Source organism: Clinocottus analis, unplaced genomic scaffold (assembly GCF_023055335.1).
Source record: "Clinocottus analis isolate CAN_PGR_092001 unplaced genomic scaffold, fCliAna1.0.p SCAF_12, whole genome shotgun sequence".
Classification (NCBI taxonomy): domain Eukaryota; kingdom Metazoa; phylum Chordata; class Actinopteri; order Perciformes; family Cottidae; genus Clinocottus; species Clinocottus analis.
This window is the reverse complement of record NW_027175843.1, coordinates 14,993,886-15,014,672: the sequence shown is the minus strand read 5'-3', so window position 1 is coordinate 15,014,672 and position 20,787 is coordinate 14,993,886. Positions and strand designations below refer to the sequence as shown.

General features: G+C 40.8%; 1 protein-coding gene across 1 annotated transcript in view; it reads right to left on the bottom strand.

Moving 5' to 3' along the window:
• Positions 1–20,787, bottom strand: part of epha6 (eph receptor A6) — a 131,712-nt gene that overhangs the window by 48,760 nt on the left and 62,165 nt on the right. The window contains exons 4-5 of the mRNA XM_068571845.1: positions 12,354–12,509; positions 9,589–9,924 (exon numbers count right to left, since the gene is read on the bottom strand). Coding sequence (XP_068427946.1) covers positions 9,589–9,924; positions 12,354–12,509 — 492 coding nt within the window. The remainder of the gene's footprint in view (positions 1–9,588; positions 9,925–12,353; positions 12,510–20,787) is intronic.

Here is a 20,787-nt window from a genome sequence, read left to right as displayed (position 1 = left end):
ACATGAGCTGTTTATTGGCTGAACTTTCAACTGAACTGCCTCGTGAAAACCAAACATAGTGTTCAAATACTAATTAATGAGTGGATTGGATTTTTGATGACAACCGATCAGGTATTATGTCGTGTGAAAGAGGGAATAACAGAATTTTATTTCACAACTTTTGAGAACATTTCTGACCGTTCGTTTTCCATCCTACAATGTTTTTTTTAATATTCAATCATTACAGAAATGGTGATGTATATTAAGTGCAACATAGATTATACCTGGAGGAAAAGATACACCAGATTAACAATAAAACATTTAATAAACTGCTTTATGGTTTTCAATTGAAAACCTGCAGTCGAAACAAAAATTGTACTACGCTATAATAGTAAAATTATTGTGTAATGGAAATATTAAACAAATTATATTTAAATACAAAGTGAATATAATGTAATTGTAATTCCTGTCATTAGGCTTCAGGAATTAATTCTTCACACTTTACTGCACTAATCCTAATCAGACTACATTGTCAAAAAAAGATGCAAACAAAGTGCGAGCTCCCAGAATGATTGAATTTGCAAGACAAAAACATCAGATGGGGGAGATGAAAAAAACTAACTTGAAATATGACAATTTATAAAAACACATCCTTGAAAATCACGAGGGAAGAAAGCTGAACAATGTGAATAAAACGAGGCCTTTAATCCTCAAACTAAACTCAGTAAATCAATGCCATACAGCTGTCTTAACACAACAAAGTATAATGACAAGTAGTGACTTAGTGCTTATTATGATGAACCCGGGCAATTCAAACATGCACATGGCCTTTATGTAAAAGTGTGGGAGAGGAAGATAGACGAGGGAGAGGCAGAGAGAGAAGATAAAACAAAAAGATAAAGGCACATCAGCAGGATAAACACTTTGATAAATCACTGTAGCGGCAGAAAGCTGTCGAATAAATTCCTCCCGTCCTATTGCCCCCCCCTCCCTCCCCACCCCGTATCTCTTCCTATAGTTGGCATCAAAAGCGTGTGTGTATGTGTGTGTGTGTAAGAGAGAGTGATGATGAAGATGACCCTGGTACTAAATAGTTACACTGATGTATACAGCATCATAAGCCATGTGCACACGCCCGCAATATCCACGACACTGTGACGCAAAATATCCCCTTGACATATCTTCACACACACACACACACACACACACACACACACACACACACACACACACACACACACACACACACACACCACTGGGTAATTGTGACCCCCCGAGCCGAACTCTGGGCTTGGGTGCCAAGGGCGAGAATTCCTCATAGAGAGGCAGATAAATCAACCGTTAATAAGCCAGCAAGCATGGAGGCTGTATTTACGACCGCTCTCTCCACAAGGCCAGTGCCACCAGCCCAGCTGTGGTCTCTCACACTCTCACACACACACACACACAAACACACACACGCACACACTTACTCTTTATCAGACAGAAGACCCCCAAGATACACGTGCCCATATATGTCAAAGGAGAAGAAAAAAAAAAGTGTGTAATGTGATATATTCAGCATTTTTCATCAGTGCTCTTTTTTCCTATTAACCCATAATGGAGAGAGATCGCAGCTAAATCTACCCCACTGACACACACACACACACACACACACACACACACACACACACACACACACACACACACACACACACACACACACACACGTAGTGGATTTCAGCCATCTCAGGCAGATCTACAGTGGTAGCAGCCGGAGCTCAGCACAGCACAGTAGAGCACAGTATTGATTCATCCGCAGAAAGTCACCTTCCCCTTCACCCCACCCCGGCTGGCGCCTCGGGAACCCCGGTCATTCCACTCAGCCAATTTGTATGGCTGTTGTTATTATTAGTGTTTCTCCGGCACAGAGCTTTGGTCTTGGGGCACGGACATACCGCTTTATGATGCCGCGCCTAATAAACATCATTGTGATTTTCCCAGGCTAGTAATTAAGTGTGGGGCTAATTTGTCATAGTTAGTTAGAGCGTGGCGCGATGCCGGGAGACTGCTGCCTGGGAGGGGCACCGTGGCTGAGAAGGGCAGGAGTTTATCACACACCATTCATTCATAGCCGGTGCTGCATAATTACGTTGGTGCTGGCTCGGGGCATGGCAGAGGGCCATCGCACATCAAGGTGGGCCAGAGGTTTTCCTCTATAGAATCTGACTGACACAATTTTGTGCACATAATGCTATCACTATTTGACACTTATGGGTGTTTGACAACCAAGAGCCACTTTAATTCATTCTAAAAACAAGATTCTCGTGTCTCAGGTGAATAAATCGTACCTTGGAGGGTGTAAGAATAGAGGGTGTCCTACACTGGACAGATGAACTTTGTCAGACGACACTTATTTGAAAAAAGAAAGAAGTGTTTCAAAGACCTGAGCACCGAAAGTCAACCCCTTTCGGAAGTGTCTTGGCTAGGTCATTGAATCCGATCGCCTTAACCAGAGGAATTGGACAAAGGTCACCTTTTGCCATTCCTTCATTGCCATCACTGGAGTACACCAGTGTGGTAGAACTCGTAAATGTCTTACCACTTGACTTTTTTGTCAAATTCGAGAGCCTTTTGGCACTAAGATTGAATTGACACCCGATATAACTGTTATACTTCAGTGTCATATAAGAGAAAAGTGTTAATTAGCCAGTGTCAATGTTATGTGTTCAAACTGCAAAGCACTTTAAAAATAATTCTGTCACACTGAATGCATTAAGTACAGTGTTCACTGGTTAACACGAAAGGGATAATTTAGAGACTTTCATTCTTGTTTTCATGTAGGAAGTCTTCAATATGCATTTTAAACTTAAAGTATGGCTCCAGTTGTTTATTCTGTCTGACATTCTCTCTTTCAGCCCTTCCTATGGATTATATATTGGTCCTGAATATATTTGAGTGTGTGAACCCTGTGTGAGTTACATTGACTTTGCCTAAAACCTATTAAATGTGCCGACATACCAGTCTTCAATCTATGACCTGTCTTTTAAACTGAGAACACTTAGAAATCCTCCTTCAGTCTGATTCTGTCAGACCGAAGGAGGTTTCCAATTGTGTTTGATGGACTGTTGCCTTTATAGATGTCAACCCATCTTGAAAACTGTGTGCCAATGTGTCAAAGCGACAAGGAGCTCATTTACTTTTTTACAGACTTTAAAGTAAAACAGCAATACGCCTGCAAAAGAGGACTATGAGTCATATAACTGAAAAGTTATTATTTTTTTCTGAGATATTGTGGGTCCAGAAAAACGACGCGATAGTGTGGACACATTTGTAGTGCCGGTGGTGGTAATGAAAGTTTTGTAGTGTCGGGGTTGTCAGATGCTAAAACATTTCATACACATGCTGGAAACAATGATTGCTATTCTTTGTGTTTTATGGAGTAACTGAACAAAATGCTTAAAGAACAACATTTACATTGCCACAAAATTTACACCTGCTAGTTCAAACAGTCAGAAATAAAGAATTTGGCATGTAAAATAAAAAAAGACACAACTGCAGAGAGGAATGTTAATGTCAATATTCTATAAAGCTCAAGACCATCACTTACCCCCGATGTTGTTGATTAAAAGATTAAATATTCATAACAAAAATAAAGAATAAAGGGGACAAGGAGAACGCTCATGAAAGCCTATTCTCCAGAGGGTCTCCAGTCGGGCATTGGCTTCCTATTCCTTTGAGAACTCCTTCAAATGCAGGTTTGATTATATTTCAAACCTGTTTCCTTTTTATATTTTGGATCGTCCGGTGTGGTAACCAACAAAGATCCACAGAAGAAAAGTAGATTATACTTTTACTGTTTAAGCTCCAACACTTTCGAACAATCCTCTCAGTCTCAGGTCAGTGCCACATTTTGATTTTACTGCATTGGGTGTAGGGCGTCTCTATTCACTCAATGCATTTGATCTACATGTTAAACCATTCCCTAGAATTGATTTAAATGATACATTTCTCAATAAATCTGATTATTAAACTATATACAGGGGTCGACAACAACAAAAAATGTTGCCATGCCACCACAACACTGTGTGGATAAGCTTTCGGGATTGGAAAGTATCCCAGAGCTTTCAGCACCGACATGTTCAGGTTTGCCGTAGGAGCACGATTTCTTTTAATCTTTCATCGCTACGCCCCATTCTGCACACCATTAACTCCAAACTCTCTGTGTGCATGGTGTAGCTTCCATGCCAGGTAAGCACATTCTCAAATCAATTTAGATTTTGATGAAGTCTCAGATTATGCGCGGTATTGGCATATCCATGTGGTCTGCACCATTTACTGGAGGAAGCAGACGACGGCTGAGGATGATAAAGATACTGATGGATGAAACCAAGGAAATCAGTGCTATATGAGACCCTGGCATGACACCAGTTATGCACAGGTCTGATTGCATGCTCTGTTCTGTTTTGCTATGATAATAACACTAACGTGACATCACCGTTAACCCGGGAGCCGTGCGCGCGGGTTAGCCCTTACATGCAGACATGCACGCTTTCATGTCGACTCCGATTTAGTGGATAGTGGCATAACATCTTTTCACAATTTCTACATCAGCCTTCAGGTGAGTGAAACAAATGAAAATGATCTGGACAATTGCAGTCAGTGCCAAGTCAATGAGCAGCACTTTCCCCGCCAGCTCCTCCCACGTTATTCCATATCATCATGCAGATCCCAGATTGTTGGTTTTACCCACCAGCGTTTCATCTACAAAAGACCGTCTGATTAGAGTCTCTCAGGTTGTTGCGAGAACATGAGAGAATATTCTGAACTGAGATCTGTCCCTGATTGCTTTCAGTGACAGACACAATTATCCAGCTGCTTCCTGTGATTAAAGCAACTCTCCTGTCTCTAGGCCTGTGTCTATTTCCACCTTTTCCTTCTCCTCCTCTTCCTCCTCTGCCTTTCTGCGAACATCCACCTGTCCACCCCCTCTCACCACTCATTTCCAGGATTATGAAATACAGCAATTACTTCTGAGATCATCCCTGTTCATATGTTGTATATACACACAGACATTATTTGAGATATATGAGACAGCATTTGCACATGAACACATATTAGACATGAATGAGACCCAACTTTTCTTCTATTTAACCAAACCATGAAAGGTTTGTCAGATTTCTTTTAATTTGAGTCTAAAACATTTTTTTTTTAAAATTCTCACTCAAGTGCAAACATCTTTTGTCAACTCGACCCTCATCCCTAAACCAGCTCCACGTGAGAAGCAGCCAAATCTATCTGTTTGTAAAGTTGTAAGATGATGGAAAATGAGTTAACTTCTCAATTCAACCGAAGTCTTCATTGATCTCACTGCCTCACGAGTTGCTTTGTGAGGCAGTGAGATCAATGGATACCTCTGAAGATTTATTGACAAGAGTTGGTAGTTGGGCTTCATGCCTAATCAATACAGCTTGAATGGTTGTACGGCTGGTAGTCACATGATCAATGCTGAATCACGAATTAGAAAGCTGTCCCAAAAGTGCCTAATAAAGCCTTGAGTATGTGAGAGTGGATACTTATCTTTACAATGGTTGGTATCATTGGTTATTCATCACAGAAAACACAATTTGAGTACAATCTTGAGTCGTGAAACTTTCCTCAAGTCAGAGAAAAATAAGGTTTCTTGAGATTTTTAGCATAAGTGCATGCTGTTTATGACAATAAACTAAAAAATGTATCCAAGTGCCAGTGGGTAGTATTTGGGGGATATATTATAGAAATGGAATTAAATATTTATAGCTGTGCTTTCATTAGAGTATCATCACTTGAAACCAAGAATTGTAGTGTGTTTGTGAGCTTAGAAATAACCTTTCATATCTATGCCAAACCACAGCTAGAGTCTACCTGCTGTATTTATGATTCTGTGTTTTAGCTTGATCAAGAAATTCATTGAGGCGAACAATTTTCCAAGTTTGAGTTCTCACAGTGCACAAACACAAGTGCAGAGAAGTCTCTGTGTTTCTGCATCTCTTACCCCGCACTCTCTTTATCCACATTTCTTGTCCAACCCTTCTTTGATCTTTCGATCATCTCCTCACTTTCGCTGCATCTTTTTCTTTCTCCCTTTTACACTTTTATTTCATTCCATCTGTCTCTGTCCAGCTCTTCTTCTGATCTCATAACATCCTCTTTATTGACCTCTCAGGCTTTCTCCCTCATTTCACGTTCCTCTGTCCTCTTAGCCTTGCCTCCCTGACCCAGTCACCTACTTTGGGAAGGCATCCTGGGTTCCCTTAAGCAAAGCAGCGTGTGGCAATTACACTTATTGTCTGAGGTAGAAAGATACCGAGTCTATTTTAGAGCTATGTGCAAGTAAAACGTCATCACTGGAGAGGATCGGAAGTTGTTTTTTTTTAAAGTTCCAAGGTGCAGTTTACAGGAGTTTACGTTTACGGCTGCAGATGATGACCATCAAGAGCTTCTACTGGCTGGAAAGAAAAAGTTGGCAGATGGATCATGGCAGATGTAAACCTCCCAGAGGTGTAAACTTATAAGTCTGTCTGATCGCGGCAGTGCCACGTTCCTGGTGCCGACTTCGAGAACTGCAAATGCGCACATGATTTCCCCAGACTCCTTTTCTCTTTCTCCAAATATGAGGAGATTTACTACAGGCCAAGACACTCCCCTGCTGTTAATCCTTATGCTTTATAATTCTCCCCACAGAGTCTCAGTGCATGTGTGTGTTATAAAGAATGCTGTTTGTGAATACATTAGATGTGCTTCACTGTATAAATCACAAAATATTGAAAAGGTTACGCCTGACATGAAATTATCACAGGCCTTAACTTCTATATGCCACTCATGAATATGGACAGTACAAAGCAGCCCATCATAGGCACAACAAATCATATACTAACCCCACTGACACAAAGCATTTACCAAAAGGACCGTCTGCATTTTAATGACAACGTCTAATTTATCTTGGGCCACTGTGCATTATTACAGGAGACTCTTGATTCCTCACAACACTGAGACATTTGCATGGCTGTCACCTTTCTGCTTATGGCAACACTATGCTAATAGCGTTCAAATTTGCTGTACACCTTTCCCAAACAATCACATGGAGGTTTAGGTTGATGAATCTCAGGAAGCGTGCGTGCAAAGCTATTTGTTTGTATGCATATCACGGCAGTTGCAGAAAAAAAACACACGTCACAGCAACATCCAAGTTTTCCTTTTCCTAATATATTTTGCCTGGTTCTCAATAACTCAATCTGAGTTGAGTAAGGTTGACCTTAAGCACACTTCAAAAATGCTCATAAGCCACTGCAGGTGTTATCTTTCCGCCAATGTCAATCTTTCTCAAAACAATGTGCCTGGCTAACGGAGCAGATCCCTCTTCTAGTATCATGTTGAGGTTGCTGTTCATCAGTGTTTGTATGACTGTTACATACTCTAGAAGAAAATGATGTTCAGGTTGGACAAATGCAACGCTGGGTTTCACCGTGCTGTGTGTCATCACCACTTCAATAGTTGACTGCAGGACAATCTTTTTCACAGTGTAAGCAATTCAGGTTTGGAACGGTGGTCTGTATTCCTCTTGTAATGACAGGAAGAGTATACATCACTGCACCGTAGCTAGTTTCATCTACAGGTGTGTGTGTGTGTGTGTGTGTGTGTGTGTGTGTGTGTGTGTGTGTGTGTGTGTGTGTGTGAATACATCACATGAATTTGTCCAGTTATGGGTCATGTTCAAGAAGCTCCGAAGATACATTACATTTCACTAAAACAGTAGCTTCTGTTTACAGTTTGTAAAATGCACTGCTGTAATCCATGAATAATTATATGTTAAACACTATGGAAAAAAAGTCACAACATTATAATTTGAGGACTGACAGTAGTAATTGCCACTGTGTGGGCTGCTTGTGGGCATGAATCATCTTCCTCCAAGAGACAGCAGGTCTTATATATTTGGTAATATCCACCTCAGTCACAAATCCTTTGAAATTAGCTCCACGTTGAGGTGTGAAAACAAGTTGGACTGTACAGTGTGTGAAATATAGCTTGAGTTTGATTAGAGTTCCCAGAATTCTACTTGACACACTTGTGCAAGTTGTATCATGCGCAGAATACACAGAGATGATCACATATTTTAGCACGAAACCATCAAAACGTCATGTACAATCATTTTACTTTGACACCGACCATTGACTCTCGGCCTAAACGCTCATTTCTGTAAAGGTGATGGTGGTGAAATACATCTTCAGTCTGCTTATCAGTGGCTCATGGCCAGCTATCTGCCTCTTCCCTCGAGCATTTTAAACAGCTGCAGCTGGGTATATTAGCGCTGAAATGGGTCTTGTGTACAGCTTGGGGACCTGCCAAGACCATGTGCTAAACTGGGTATCCTAATGACATAAAAAGGCTGCATGTAACATTGAGTTACCTGTTAAGGCCAGAGCTGTCCCCTGTGACACAGAATAATGCATTTAATGTATTTTGGCTGTATGAGAAAATGTATTACTCCCAGACTCCCACAGCAACTATAGGATGGAGGGAAGGAGAAAACGAAGGGAGGAAAGAAACAAGAAGGAAAGAAAAAACTAAACAAATGTGTTTAGAAACAGGACAAACAACCAATAGAAGAAAAAAACAGAGAATAGTCAAGGGAAGAGGGAGAAAACAGCAAACACAATGTTTGCAAATCACAAAATTAAAAGCATAAGTGTTCCCATACAGACCACGGTCCCAGAAGAAATATGAGGCTTTCAGCATAAACACCTTATTTTGAGCAAGTAGGCAGGTAGAGACAACCTCTCCTTGGCCCTTTCTCATCATTTACAGCGGCAGTTAAGGATGCAAAACTAGAAATATCAGAGGAGCGCCAACTGTAATATCAACCATGACTTTCTTTACCCTCTGCCTCAACGGCTACATACAGTAAAGATTGTGTTATTAGCAGTTTTTACAAAATCCAGACTTGAAAAAACACAGTTCCACAATCCTATATCTATATTTTAAAGGTTCTTTATAAAAAATAAAAAAATCATTGCATATCTATGGCCTTCAAGCAGTTCACGACATACCGATGGCTGAGACAGCGGCTCGCAGCGAACGGTGCTAGCAGTACAAACAACGGCAACACTGCTGACAGAGCTGAAAGCGACTTCCTTTATGCTCAGAAAGACATTACTCTACAAGATGTTTACCCAGCAAATAGTTGTTTGTCGCTATATTAATGCTGTGAATATCACATTTAGCACATTTTACAGTATCAAATATTTAGGACTCTTTATCATCCAAAAAATACAGTGCGCAGTGGAATATGGTGGTCTGGCCATACATTTTAGACAATAGTTCACATTCACATTGATCATGTGAAACCATTCAGGGGTTTGTATTGACTCATATAGACATTGCATTATAAGGAAGTGAGATCAATCATTGTACTATGAATCCAGCAGGAAACAATTTTCCTTCAGGGTTCATTAGTCATGACATTTATGAATTTCTCAGCCCAAACTAAAGCACCATAAACCAGAATCTACTTTTTAAAGATCCCAGTGTTGCATTTAAAGGGTCCCATGATACGACTCTCAGCATCAAGTAAAATGTAAATATATTACTCACCACCCTGATCGGTGCTGACGGTGATGAAGGCTACCTGCCGGGGGAAGGAGCTCAGGTCTGAAACACCATTGAGGGACTCGATCTCGAAGGTGTAGTTGGCGTGCGCTGAGAAGTCCATGACAGTGACCGTGGCGTTGGTCAGGCCTGAAGGTCGCGGTAGGAAACGCAGCTCCTCGTCGCAGAAGTGGCACTGGTCGGGATCGGGGCCACAACGTTTGCACTGGACGTTGTAAGTGAGATCCCGGCGGCCCCCGTTGTCGCCGGGAGGCGACCACTCCAGCATCAGACAGGTGTCGTTCAGGTTAAATATCAGGTTGCGCGGTGGAGATGGAGGGCCTGCAGCCGGAGAAAAAAAAAAGTGAATGAGTCGATAAATCAGTGATACGATATTTTTACAGTGTTTAAGCTGATATTAAAAACATAAGATACACAATTTGCTGTGTGTGACGCTTAAACAGTGGATCATTTTATGGCTTATAAGCCCTGGTGGCAATGACATCTTACAGAACCATTTAAAAGCCAAACAGATGCCTTTTCTTCACTCTAATGAGGCTTAGAAAGTTGTATCAGGATGATCCTTTCTTTCACCCTCTGCTTTTATTCCTCTAAGGGTGAATTTCTTCACCTTTTATTTTATGTATTTCTGACCTTCCGATGCTCAATCCACCACTTTCCCATAGCTGAAAGTTTCTATCTGACACCAGCTGGCTTTACTCATCTTCCAGACTGCAGGGGATCCTGTCCTGTTTCCTCTCTAGGGCCCACGCTTAATGCATATGCTTCAAATCTGTAGATTCTAATCGCTAAAGTATTTTTCTATTGCTGACCTCAAACATGTTTCTTCAATTTCCAGGTGATGTCTCCTTATCGATCAGTGCGTGGGATTTCAACACTTTCAACACATCATTCCCTTAAAGTAACAGAGCTGCCAATATTATGTATACTAAAGAAAAGCAAAGGACCCAAAATGGACCCCTGAGATACCTCACATCTAATACATGTATAAATCTACATACAAATACATTGGAGTATAACATTGTTAAATATAACACAGTGCTGCTGTTCCACATAACTCTTTGTATGAACTTTTATTATTTCACCTCACATTTACCTTGTTGAGGTATTGTTGTGCTCTCCATGTGTGTGTTTGTGTGTCAGGGTCAGCATTGTGCCATAGCACGCAGCCAGCTGTCAACAGGGTGGAGTTAAAAAGCCTGAGGGATTTAAAAAGTCCCGTCCTGCCAAGCTCACTGTCTGCCTAGACAATGGGATGCTTCCCTCTCCTTTCACCATCCCTCCATCCCTCCATCTCCCTCACCACCTTTGCTAAAAATCTCCGTAGACAGAAAAGCTCCTCCTACCCCTCCTCCACTTCTGTCAGCGAATGTCCATTCTCTCTCTCTTTATCGGTTCCTGCGTCTATCGGCCATTATCTCACCTCTTCTATTCTCTCCATCGAGGAGAATCCACCCACCTCCCCTCTTGCAGCGCAACCCTGCTGCCATCAATCAGCTCCTATTCTCCTCTAGGGGGAGATGGTATCAGCACCCTCCTTCCTTTCTCTCTTCACTGTCTACTCCATCCAGCCTTTACACTTTCTCTCCACCTTTATCTCTCCTCCTGTGACATCCTTTCTTTCTTGCTCCCTGTCTTTGTCTTCCTCTCAGGCCCTCAGTCTTTAATCTCTGTTTCTTTTTCTTTCTTTTTTCTTACTTAGACATCAGGCAGATAGTTTATGCTGCGGCCAACAGGCTGCTGATTAAAATGCATCATGAGTAAACACAGAACTCACAGCTTGTTAGAGCTGAGTAGAGTAGATGAGGTAGTCTACACCTCTTAGCTTGCTGGGTTGTAATACTTCCCATAAGCATTTATACACAGGGTGTGTATCGGGAGCAAACGTGATGTTGGAGTTTCAGGATTTTCTTTTTTCCTGGAAGATTTAGTTGAACAACTAACAATATCAACGGTTGAAGAGCACTTGAAAAAGACATATTCAAAGTAGACGTGTGGCATTGTGCTGGTGTTATATTTATCTATTTATTGTTAATATTGTGGACTGGTTGTTGGTCTAATGCATCCACATGTGAGGGTTAAAACACAGCAAATCACGAAACTCCACATTATTCTTTACTGGTCCAGGTTCCTGCTGATTTTATAATTAGCATATTTGATTAATACAATATATATATATATATATATATATATATATATATATATATATATATATATATATATATATATATATATTGCATTGGAAAGCCTGCACGTATAAATGCATGGATTTGGACAAACTGTGTATCTTGCAGGGAAACTGTAAACTCACAGCTTCTCCACAACGACGTGGCTTTGTCTCTCCGTAAGAGACAAATACACTGTTCCACCCTGTGGAGCTCTCAGGCGTGGCCCCCGTCTATCTCAGTGACAGCTAAATAGCTTTTTAATTAAAGGAGAATTAGTCCGGTTAAACTGTAATTTAATGCAAATATGAAGTCGTAATGACAGTCGGTAAATCATCAATGAAGACGAGGCAGCTGAACAAAAGCCATGTAATTCATCCAGAGACTCTCTAATGCATAGTTTCACACCAGAGAAGTCCTGCAGATGAGACACAGCGAATTCTGAGGGACCATAACCAATAACTTACCCTGACTGTCAGCCACACACAAGTGCAGAGATATTGTAACATGTATTTATAATTTAGATGACTAAAAGCCTCGAACATCTATGTGGTTATGTGTCTAATGAGTAATACGTGTACTCACGTGTACAAGCCATTGTTGGAGGATCTCTCTCAGCCCTGAAGAAGCTCGTCTCACAGCGGCAGACAGCGGCCCCTTCTCCGTAGCTGACGCTGTGCGGAGGGCACTTTGAACACTTGGTGTTTCCAGCGTACGCCTTGTAGAAGCCTGGGTGGCATGCTGGTGGTGACAGGATGAGAATAGGACATAAATATGAGAGCAAAGCCAGACCATGGTATGGGCACATAGGTTTGAATGTCACATGAGGAAAAAAAAATCACATGAGAAAGAAAACCACATACCCGCATGATGTTTCCCAATGTAAGAGACCCGAGAGGACACATAGTTTGCTGACATAATGTTTCGAGAATATTATATAATATTTGTTAAAAGCAACCATATAGTATAACGAGGAAGTGAAGTGGCCATGTGTCTGTCAACATTGAATCAGGAATTCAGCATTATCAGTAATGCTAATGTCTGGTATCAGACTTTTAACGGATTCATCCAAATCAGGTTTGCTTTTCAAATATGGAAATTGATGCAGCAAGGTTCGCTAAAATAAAGAGATTTCATTATTATTTTAGAGAAGTATGATCTTCATCACTTCACATGAAAACAAAGGAAGCTCAAAGGACACACGACTCAGATATTTATTATGTCTTTTTCTTTTGATCAGAAAAATTCACTTTTCTCAACCGGAATCGAAAACACTCGCAATTCAGGATTCCACACAGATGTTTCTTCCCCCTTCCTAAATGTAAAAATAATGTGAGCAGCAATGTCATGTTAACGCCAAAGCTTTTCCTACGATTACAAGAGAGAAAAAAATATTCAAAGTCTCTACATACTCTCTGCTCTGACCAGGCAAATAATATCAGTCATGTGTAAAAGCTGAGTAAATAAGAATTGAATACCTTGAAAAGGAACCTTAAAAACATGATTCATATCAACATTATCTCTACCTTTTCAGCTTAGCCTAGATAGCTGTATAACTTTTAACAATTTATGATAGGAAGGAAAAAGGAAACACGAAAACTCCTTTAAAAAAAAGAAGAAAAAAAAGAAAGCCGCTGCTCGAGTATGTGTTTGATTTATACAACTTAATACATAAAAGCATTCTCTCTTATTAGCAAAAACTATAAATATGACGTTTACGAAATTAATTAGAGACCAGCTGCAGAGGCTTTTAATAGCCCTTTCACAACCTCCATAGCACTTCCATGTCACAAAGATGTGTAAAAGTCTTCAGCCTGGTGAGATTTCCATTGCCATCGGTTGTCACCAAGCACATCGATTTAACAAGGTAACACAAGCTGAGCCATTTGGAAATTCACCTTGAAGCACAGAGTGCCTTTGTGTGTCTCCATTGCTGCCTGTGATAAATGGAGCTGTGGGGAGGCAAGGAAGTGCCTGAACCCACGACTGCTTTGATCAAATGGGGACAATTAGGACGGAGGCAAAGAGGTTAACACGCACGCACGCACGCAATCGCGCACACACCGCATGAGTCTGTGTAAACTTTTCTAGTGTTCATCTGTACATGTTTGTTAAAGTATGTAAATGTACACCGTTGAAAATGGCCAGCCCTTTGTTTAGGTCAGATTCAGGTCTTCAGCATGTTACCACCGCCTATCCGAAGATATCGGCAATGTTTACATGAGAACTGGGATTTCAAATGCAAGAGCCGTCCGTGGGTATTTCTTTGATGTAACAATGTGTTTGGGACTTAATATTTTACTGGATTGGATTGTCTGGACCTTAGCCAAAGCAGCAAGACGGGATGTTGACGATCGGTGGATTACTATGAGGCTTCATATGTGAGTTGCCTCAATGTTGTAATTCTTTGTTTGTTTGTTGTTGTTGACTGACAGAGGCGTTGATTGTACCAGCTGTCGGGATTGTATCTTGAAATGTTTAGCAGAATTTAAATCTCAGTAATCTTGTCTTTCCAAAGATATGTCCCATCAGTCGTAGCAGTTGTGTACATAACACAGGTTGCGGTCAACAGGTTACCGTATTGATCTGACTTCATACAAAATTATTTTACAATAGTATCTTCTATTTCAAAGTATGAATGTCCCGTGAGTAAGATAACGAGTATTAAAAAAAATGCTGAATTAGAATCAGAATCAGCTTTGAACACTGACCATTGACTAATTTCAAATATTCAAGTGTATATTTGCCTTCAAAAACTTGACATACACTCCTACATTCAGCTCACACGAGCACACACTGTACATCAGCATGATAAGTGGCATCCCCTATGGCGTACCAAGGCTGCCTCCGTCATTAACCTCTGGTACCGGCATGTCCTTGAGTCAGAAAACCTCAGTCAACCCCCCCCCCCCCCCCCCCCACCTCTCTGGACCCTGTTTTAGACTCTGACAACCTAATGATGCCTCTGCCTGACCTTTGCTGAACTGAGGGGATGTTTCTTTTCGAGCCGCGCGGCGTCCTGCTGCAATCCGTCTGGCCAGCCTCTGCTCCAAGGCCGCGGCGGTGCTGAACAATGACTGACCATGCATCACCAGAGGATGGACACGCACATGGTGGCAAGGAGGTTAGCACACACATGCTGGTATGAACACACACACACACCCCCACACACACCAGTGGATATGACAACAGTCATTACTAACAGAACATTGAACGAGTCAAATATTCTGAACTTGTGAAATGAAGGAGACTTTGACTATTAAGCTGTTATATGGTTGATTGGTGGTAAATTCACTTGTATTTCAATAGTCTTTTTTAGTCTTTAGTGTTCACCCATTCAAACACACATGGACCAAATGAGTATTGCAATTATTACAATAAACCTCTTTTATTTCCCCAGTTAATATGCTGCACGTCAGATCCATGAAGACGCAATAACCCTTTGTACAGGATAGAGTTTGCACATTAGGCTGCTGATGACGAGTGAGTGGGACAGCCAAAACAAAATAGCACAATGGAAAGAGGCAACAGGATGGATACTTGTGATGTGCGTGTGTGTGTGTGTGTTACTAAAATGAATCCCTTTTTGTAACAGTTTCATCGAGGTCCTAGAAATCTCACAAAACATGACAAAAAAACATGAATACAATAGATAAAGGCAATAGATAAAGTTATGAACCTTCATAACACACTCAGATATCTTAAAAGATCGGCTGTATCAACAAACATGTGTTTTATTTTTTTGTGTTATTACATTATAATGATAATTAGTACAATTATTATCCCCCATAGTTGAACACAGTCAACCAAATCTTTTAGAAAATAAAGGTCAAACAGTGTTACGACCATTGTGACGCCTCATACCAACTGCAAATACACAGATCATGTCTGCATCAGCTGTACTCAGGCTGTTTTTATATTGAGAGGACATATTGTATTCTATGTGTCTTTCCCATGGTGCCGTTTGTGGCTCCTGACACCAGAGCCTGTGACAGATATTTAAAGTGAACACGTGGGCGCACAGAGGAAACAGAGACACAGCTGCTGAGTGTGACTCAACGGACATCGCATACACCGATGTATCATAGATGGCATTATGAAATTCATCAAGCATGAGGGTCTCTAAATTACAAAACTGGCAACCTATATTAGATATAGTCACAATGCTTTGTATAATATCTACCTTACATAATGCATTATCCATGCAGTCCATGATAGATATGCCCTTTATGTAAGATAGAACTAAAAAGAAACATGAAGTATGTTGTGATGATTCCTTCTGTACGACGTAAAGCAAAGTGTGAGAGTGTGTAGATGACGTACACACCTCTGAAGCTATAGCAGAGCTGAGCAGGGGATGAGAGAACAGTCTCCTGACCCACAGGTCTTTGAGGCTCTGATCTAACTCTCGGGCCTCTACCCAAGGTTAATGAGATCTGGAAGTCAACCAGAACATCTACATCTCAGAGCCCCGAGCCGGGCCCTGAGACCCAAAGGCAGCAGATTGGCTGGTGAGGCTCGCCACTTCATAGTCATCGGACCTGAACAACACCAGAGAAACTGGCAGGCAAATCCTGTATAGGGAGTAGATCTGTCTGTCTGCCTCTGCTTGTCTATTTATCACTCTACTATAGTCCACACTGTACTGGATGAGCATCCGATGAGTTTGACTTTGTATTGGTTAAATAAACATATTGGGTCGCTAAGCAGTGGCCCCTTTGGATAATTTCCACCTATGTTTTTTTTTTATGGTTATTCAGAACAGAAATAGATTGTGAGAGTTGTTTAGGCATAGAATAATTATGAAAAATGCGTCACCCTGCCTCAAGCCAGGTGCTGACCAAAATTGGTTGTTCAGCGGGATTTTTCTCTCTCTCGGAATTATGTTAATTGTCGACAATTTGTGTTCAGTCAACGTTTAAAACCTGCTGCTCAGAGAGTGTGCGCCTTATATGCTGAGGCAGAATCAACTCATTTGACAAAGTCTTTCCCCAGATTCTAGTAAATGTTTTAGTTTGAAACTTACTTCATTTCCAAAAGTAAAATCTTTCTCTCTCCTTAGACCTCACCCTTGTTCCTGCCATGCCATATAGGAGGAACTAAAATTATTTGCAAGCAACTGTTGCAATTGAACCTGACGTTTTACTGTATTGTGCAATTTTGACCTTCTTGCCTGGCAAAGAGGTTGAAATATTGAATAGCCAGAATCTATAGAAAGTGAATGAAGATTTTTTCATTGAGCTTTATAGTAAACAAAGCATTTCTCACTCAGTTAATCACCAACATTACCCATAATCCTTACTACATTGGACACATCACTGGGCACATTATGGTTGTTGAATCAAATGTAGGTGACACCCATTAAAAAGCTTATTAATGGAGGCACCTTGGTGGCCTCTGGGTTAAGATGACAGCCATGGACCAATCCTCATATCCCTCTCCCCTTACTTCCTTTCATCTCTCTACCACAGCAACCTAATGAGGTCGTACAAACATCCCAAAATAATGATGTGCGGACACTAAAAACATGCTTCATTTTATAACCTTTACACCTTGTTCAAGTTGTTTATGCAGTCTGACCGATCAATTTCTGAGTCACAGGATGTTTCCCTGATTTAGATCTGGGCTTTAAGTTTAGGCGTGGGAAGATTCACGCGTGTGTTTGTGTGTGTGTGTGTGTGTGTGTGTCATTCTTTGCAGTGCATTGCCGATGATGGAGGGAGCCTCTCCCGGTGGTCAGCGAAGAAGAACAATTCCAAGAGGAGCACAATTCTGCAGCATTTACTTGCAGAACCACATCAACAAATGTTGCAGAATAGTTCAGCTCTTGAAATCAAAAGGCAGCGTGGTGAGGAGGCGATGCAAAGGATGAGAGATCATTGCAGAGATGGTGGCGTTATAGGCGAGATGCAGCCTGAAACTTATTGCATATGAAAAAAAAAAAGCAGGACTATTTTCAGTTTCATTCCACACAGACATTACCCTGCTCAGTGCCCCAAGTACAAAAATAAACTATAATACAACACAAATAAAAGCCTTATTGCCTTTTCTCTGTGGTGACACAGTACACATCTTGTCCATGCATAGCGTATCAGAATCGTGCCTTTTCCCTTTCCCTTTTCTCCATACATATACGAGTATTTATCATACCCATCAAGGGGGTCATTTCAGCCTGAGCTCATACATGATGTTCAGACATACTTGCCTGCCAATATATGTGATGCAACTCCATGATACACGTTGGAAAACAGCACAGAGTTATCTTATGTCAGAAACAACGCTCTCAGACTCTTAGAATGAAAAGCCCTTCGTCTCTCTTACTCCCTCTGTCTTCATTAGCTGAAAGGATTATCTCTGATTGGAGGCTTAGTGGCTCTCTCCAGCACATCTCCGTTGAAGTGTTTAGAAGAGGTGCGTTCTTAATTAGAAACACAGGGTGACAGGTGTGTGAGAGCCAGTTATTAATTATAAAACTTTTATATAGGTCTTAATCGTCAATCAGTATCGTCATCTTCAAAACCATATGTCGAAGGTTATGCCAAGCTACTTCTCTTTTACGGACAATTTCTCTCGACTTCCCTTACGTGTAGTGTGTAATTGTACACAGAGTATTTACATTACATGTCCTTTACCTTGTGTTATAAATACAAATACAAACTTGGGCAAAGCAAGCTTACCATCTCTGAATAAAGTTAATGCCATTAAGGCGAATGTTTCACTATTTCCGATTAATTTCTTAAACTTTTTTCCTTTATGTATTCTTTTGTGCCAATTATTTGAACTTTTTCTTTTGCATGGATTTATTTCCCCCCCCCGTCTCAGTATAATTAGACTGGTATTTTGCAGCTTGAAGGTTTATTGCCTTGAATCAGTCTTTGATAAGATACAATGATTGGTGATCACAGGTAATAGAAGCTCTTTTAACACAGGACATTTTTGTTGGTAGAAAAAAAAACAATACTATTAACGAGGATAATCAGAGCTAATTACCTCAATTGACAACATGGAGATGAGGAGATGTTTAGGACTTTGGATTCGAATCACCTCCACTTAAAGCTCTACAGTACCATTACAATCACTGCTTAATGTCATTTCAACTACAGCAGCGTAAGGCTTTTATGAAACACTCAGACCCTTTTCCTTGTTTCTCACTCCTGTCATTCACCTGAACGTGCTCCTCTCGGCACACATGTTGCTTACTTCCTCATCAAGACACACCTCGCCCTTGTTTTCTCAGCAAAGGTACCCTGTGGAGTCTCCTCAGTGTTTACATTCAGCGTTGCTCACTCAAACCGTTTGTGGATCCTTGAGGACACAAATGTATCGCTCCATTGTGTTCGTAGTTTTTAAAAACTCCAGAAGATACCTTCAACTTATGTGACTGTTATTGTCTGTACCAGGTGTACTGGAACTAACTTTTAAGTTACAGTTTCACAGTTTACGTTATTGGCTTTCTGGGACATGCAGCCCATCAATCAGCACGTGTCCTCTCAAATTGTTACAAAACGCTCCTCACATACTGAGACTTAACACAATATGTTCCTTTTGTTGTGGAATATGAATGGACTTGTATATTACTACACGACTGGAAGATTAATTGCAGCAACAGCAGAGATGTCTAGTATCAATGGAAAAGTGTGTTTTACCTTTATGGTTGTTATTCAGCACACATTAAAGTGCCAATGTTTGCATCCAGGTTAGTACAATGCATTGGCACAATGGATTTATCTATTTTCAGGGAGGTACGAGTGAGAGGTGAACAAAGACAAACCCATAAGAAAACAGAAGTGCTAACTAACAGCGAGACAATGAGAGGAAGATGATGTGCTGGATGGGCTCATTCAGGGCCAGCCATCACTTCTATCTCAGTGACATTATCAGAGACACAGATCTTTTTATGGACTTTACAGAGGTCAGCCTCACTGATCCCTTTATGGCAATGTTTATAGCAACATAGAAAGAGTCTTGTGCCAAATGAAGGAACAGAGTAGTAAACTTTGCAAAAGACATCCGATAACTCAGATAGAAAAGAGCCTGCCTCTAAATCGCACTTTGAAGACAAAACAGCGGCTTCGGGATGAACAATAAAGCTGTGTTTTTATGGTCTGAGCTTGACGGATGAGATAATGTCCTGACTGGCTCCAAGAAAGCGCTGACCTGTATTAGGATATCTCTAATGCATGATCAACAGTAAATCTATTATAGTGCTTATCGTTGGCGAGTGGGCATGAACCTCTTCAACTACTAGTGGAATGTGACACTTGTTGCCCTGCGAGGGCTGGAGTTTAAGGATGGTGATGTCAGTCGGTAGCTTTGTCCGTCTCTTGAACGGTTTGGTCCCGTTTAAGGAGTCTTAAAGGTCTGATATTTTGGGAGATTAGATCAATTCAAATCTTGTGTCTGCATTGTAATGTAGCTTGGCTACAGCCAAGATACAATCAGTGTTTAGCTTAAATAAAGACTGGAAACTATTAGCCTTGTTGTGTTAGAAAGAAAATCCTCAAAAAACATAAAACTTCAACTCAATAAAAACAAGTTCTTCAACAACCACAGATCACATTGATATATATATATATATGGATGCATATGGATTCTGTTGATTTTGGTGCCCTCAAGTCAAGTCGGATTTTCTGAGACACGATGTCTCGAAAACTAATGGGTAAAGGCTTATGATAAATTTCCTGTGAATTTTCATTATCCCCCGAGTACGCATGACAAAACTCTCCATTGTAATTTATTTCTGCCGTCTCAATCCTTTCCTATTATCACTACCTATTTGTGTGGCTTCTTTGTCTTTTGCTTTCCCAGAAGCATCTGCAGTAAGCTTCCGTCCCTCCGCGAATGTCAGTTTACTGAGAGCTGATTTGCTTGGAAAACACCACATGAAAATGCGGTGTCATCAATAAAAAGACTGTGTTGCATGATCTCAATATGAGAGGTTATGGGATGAAAAAAAAGTCCTGTGTATTCTGCTGCATTTACAAGAAGGCAGCTCCTTAATAGTGGAACCCTTCATTTA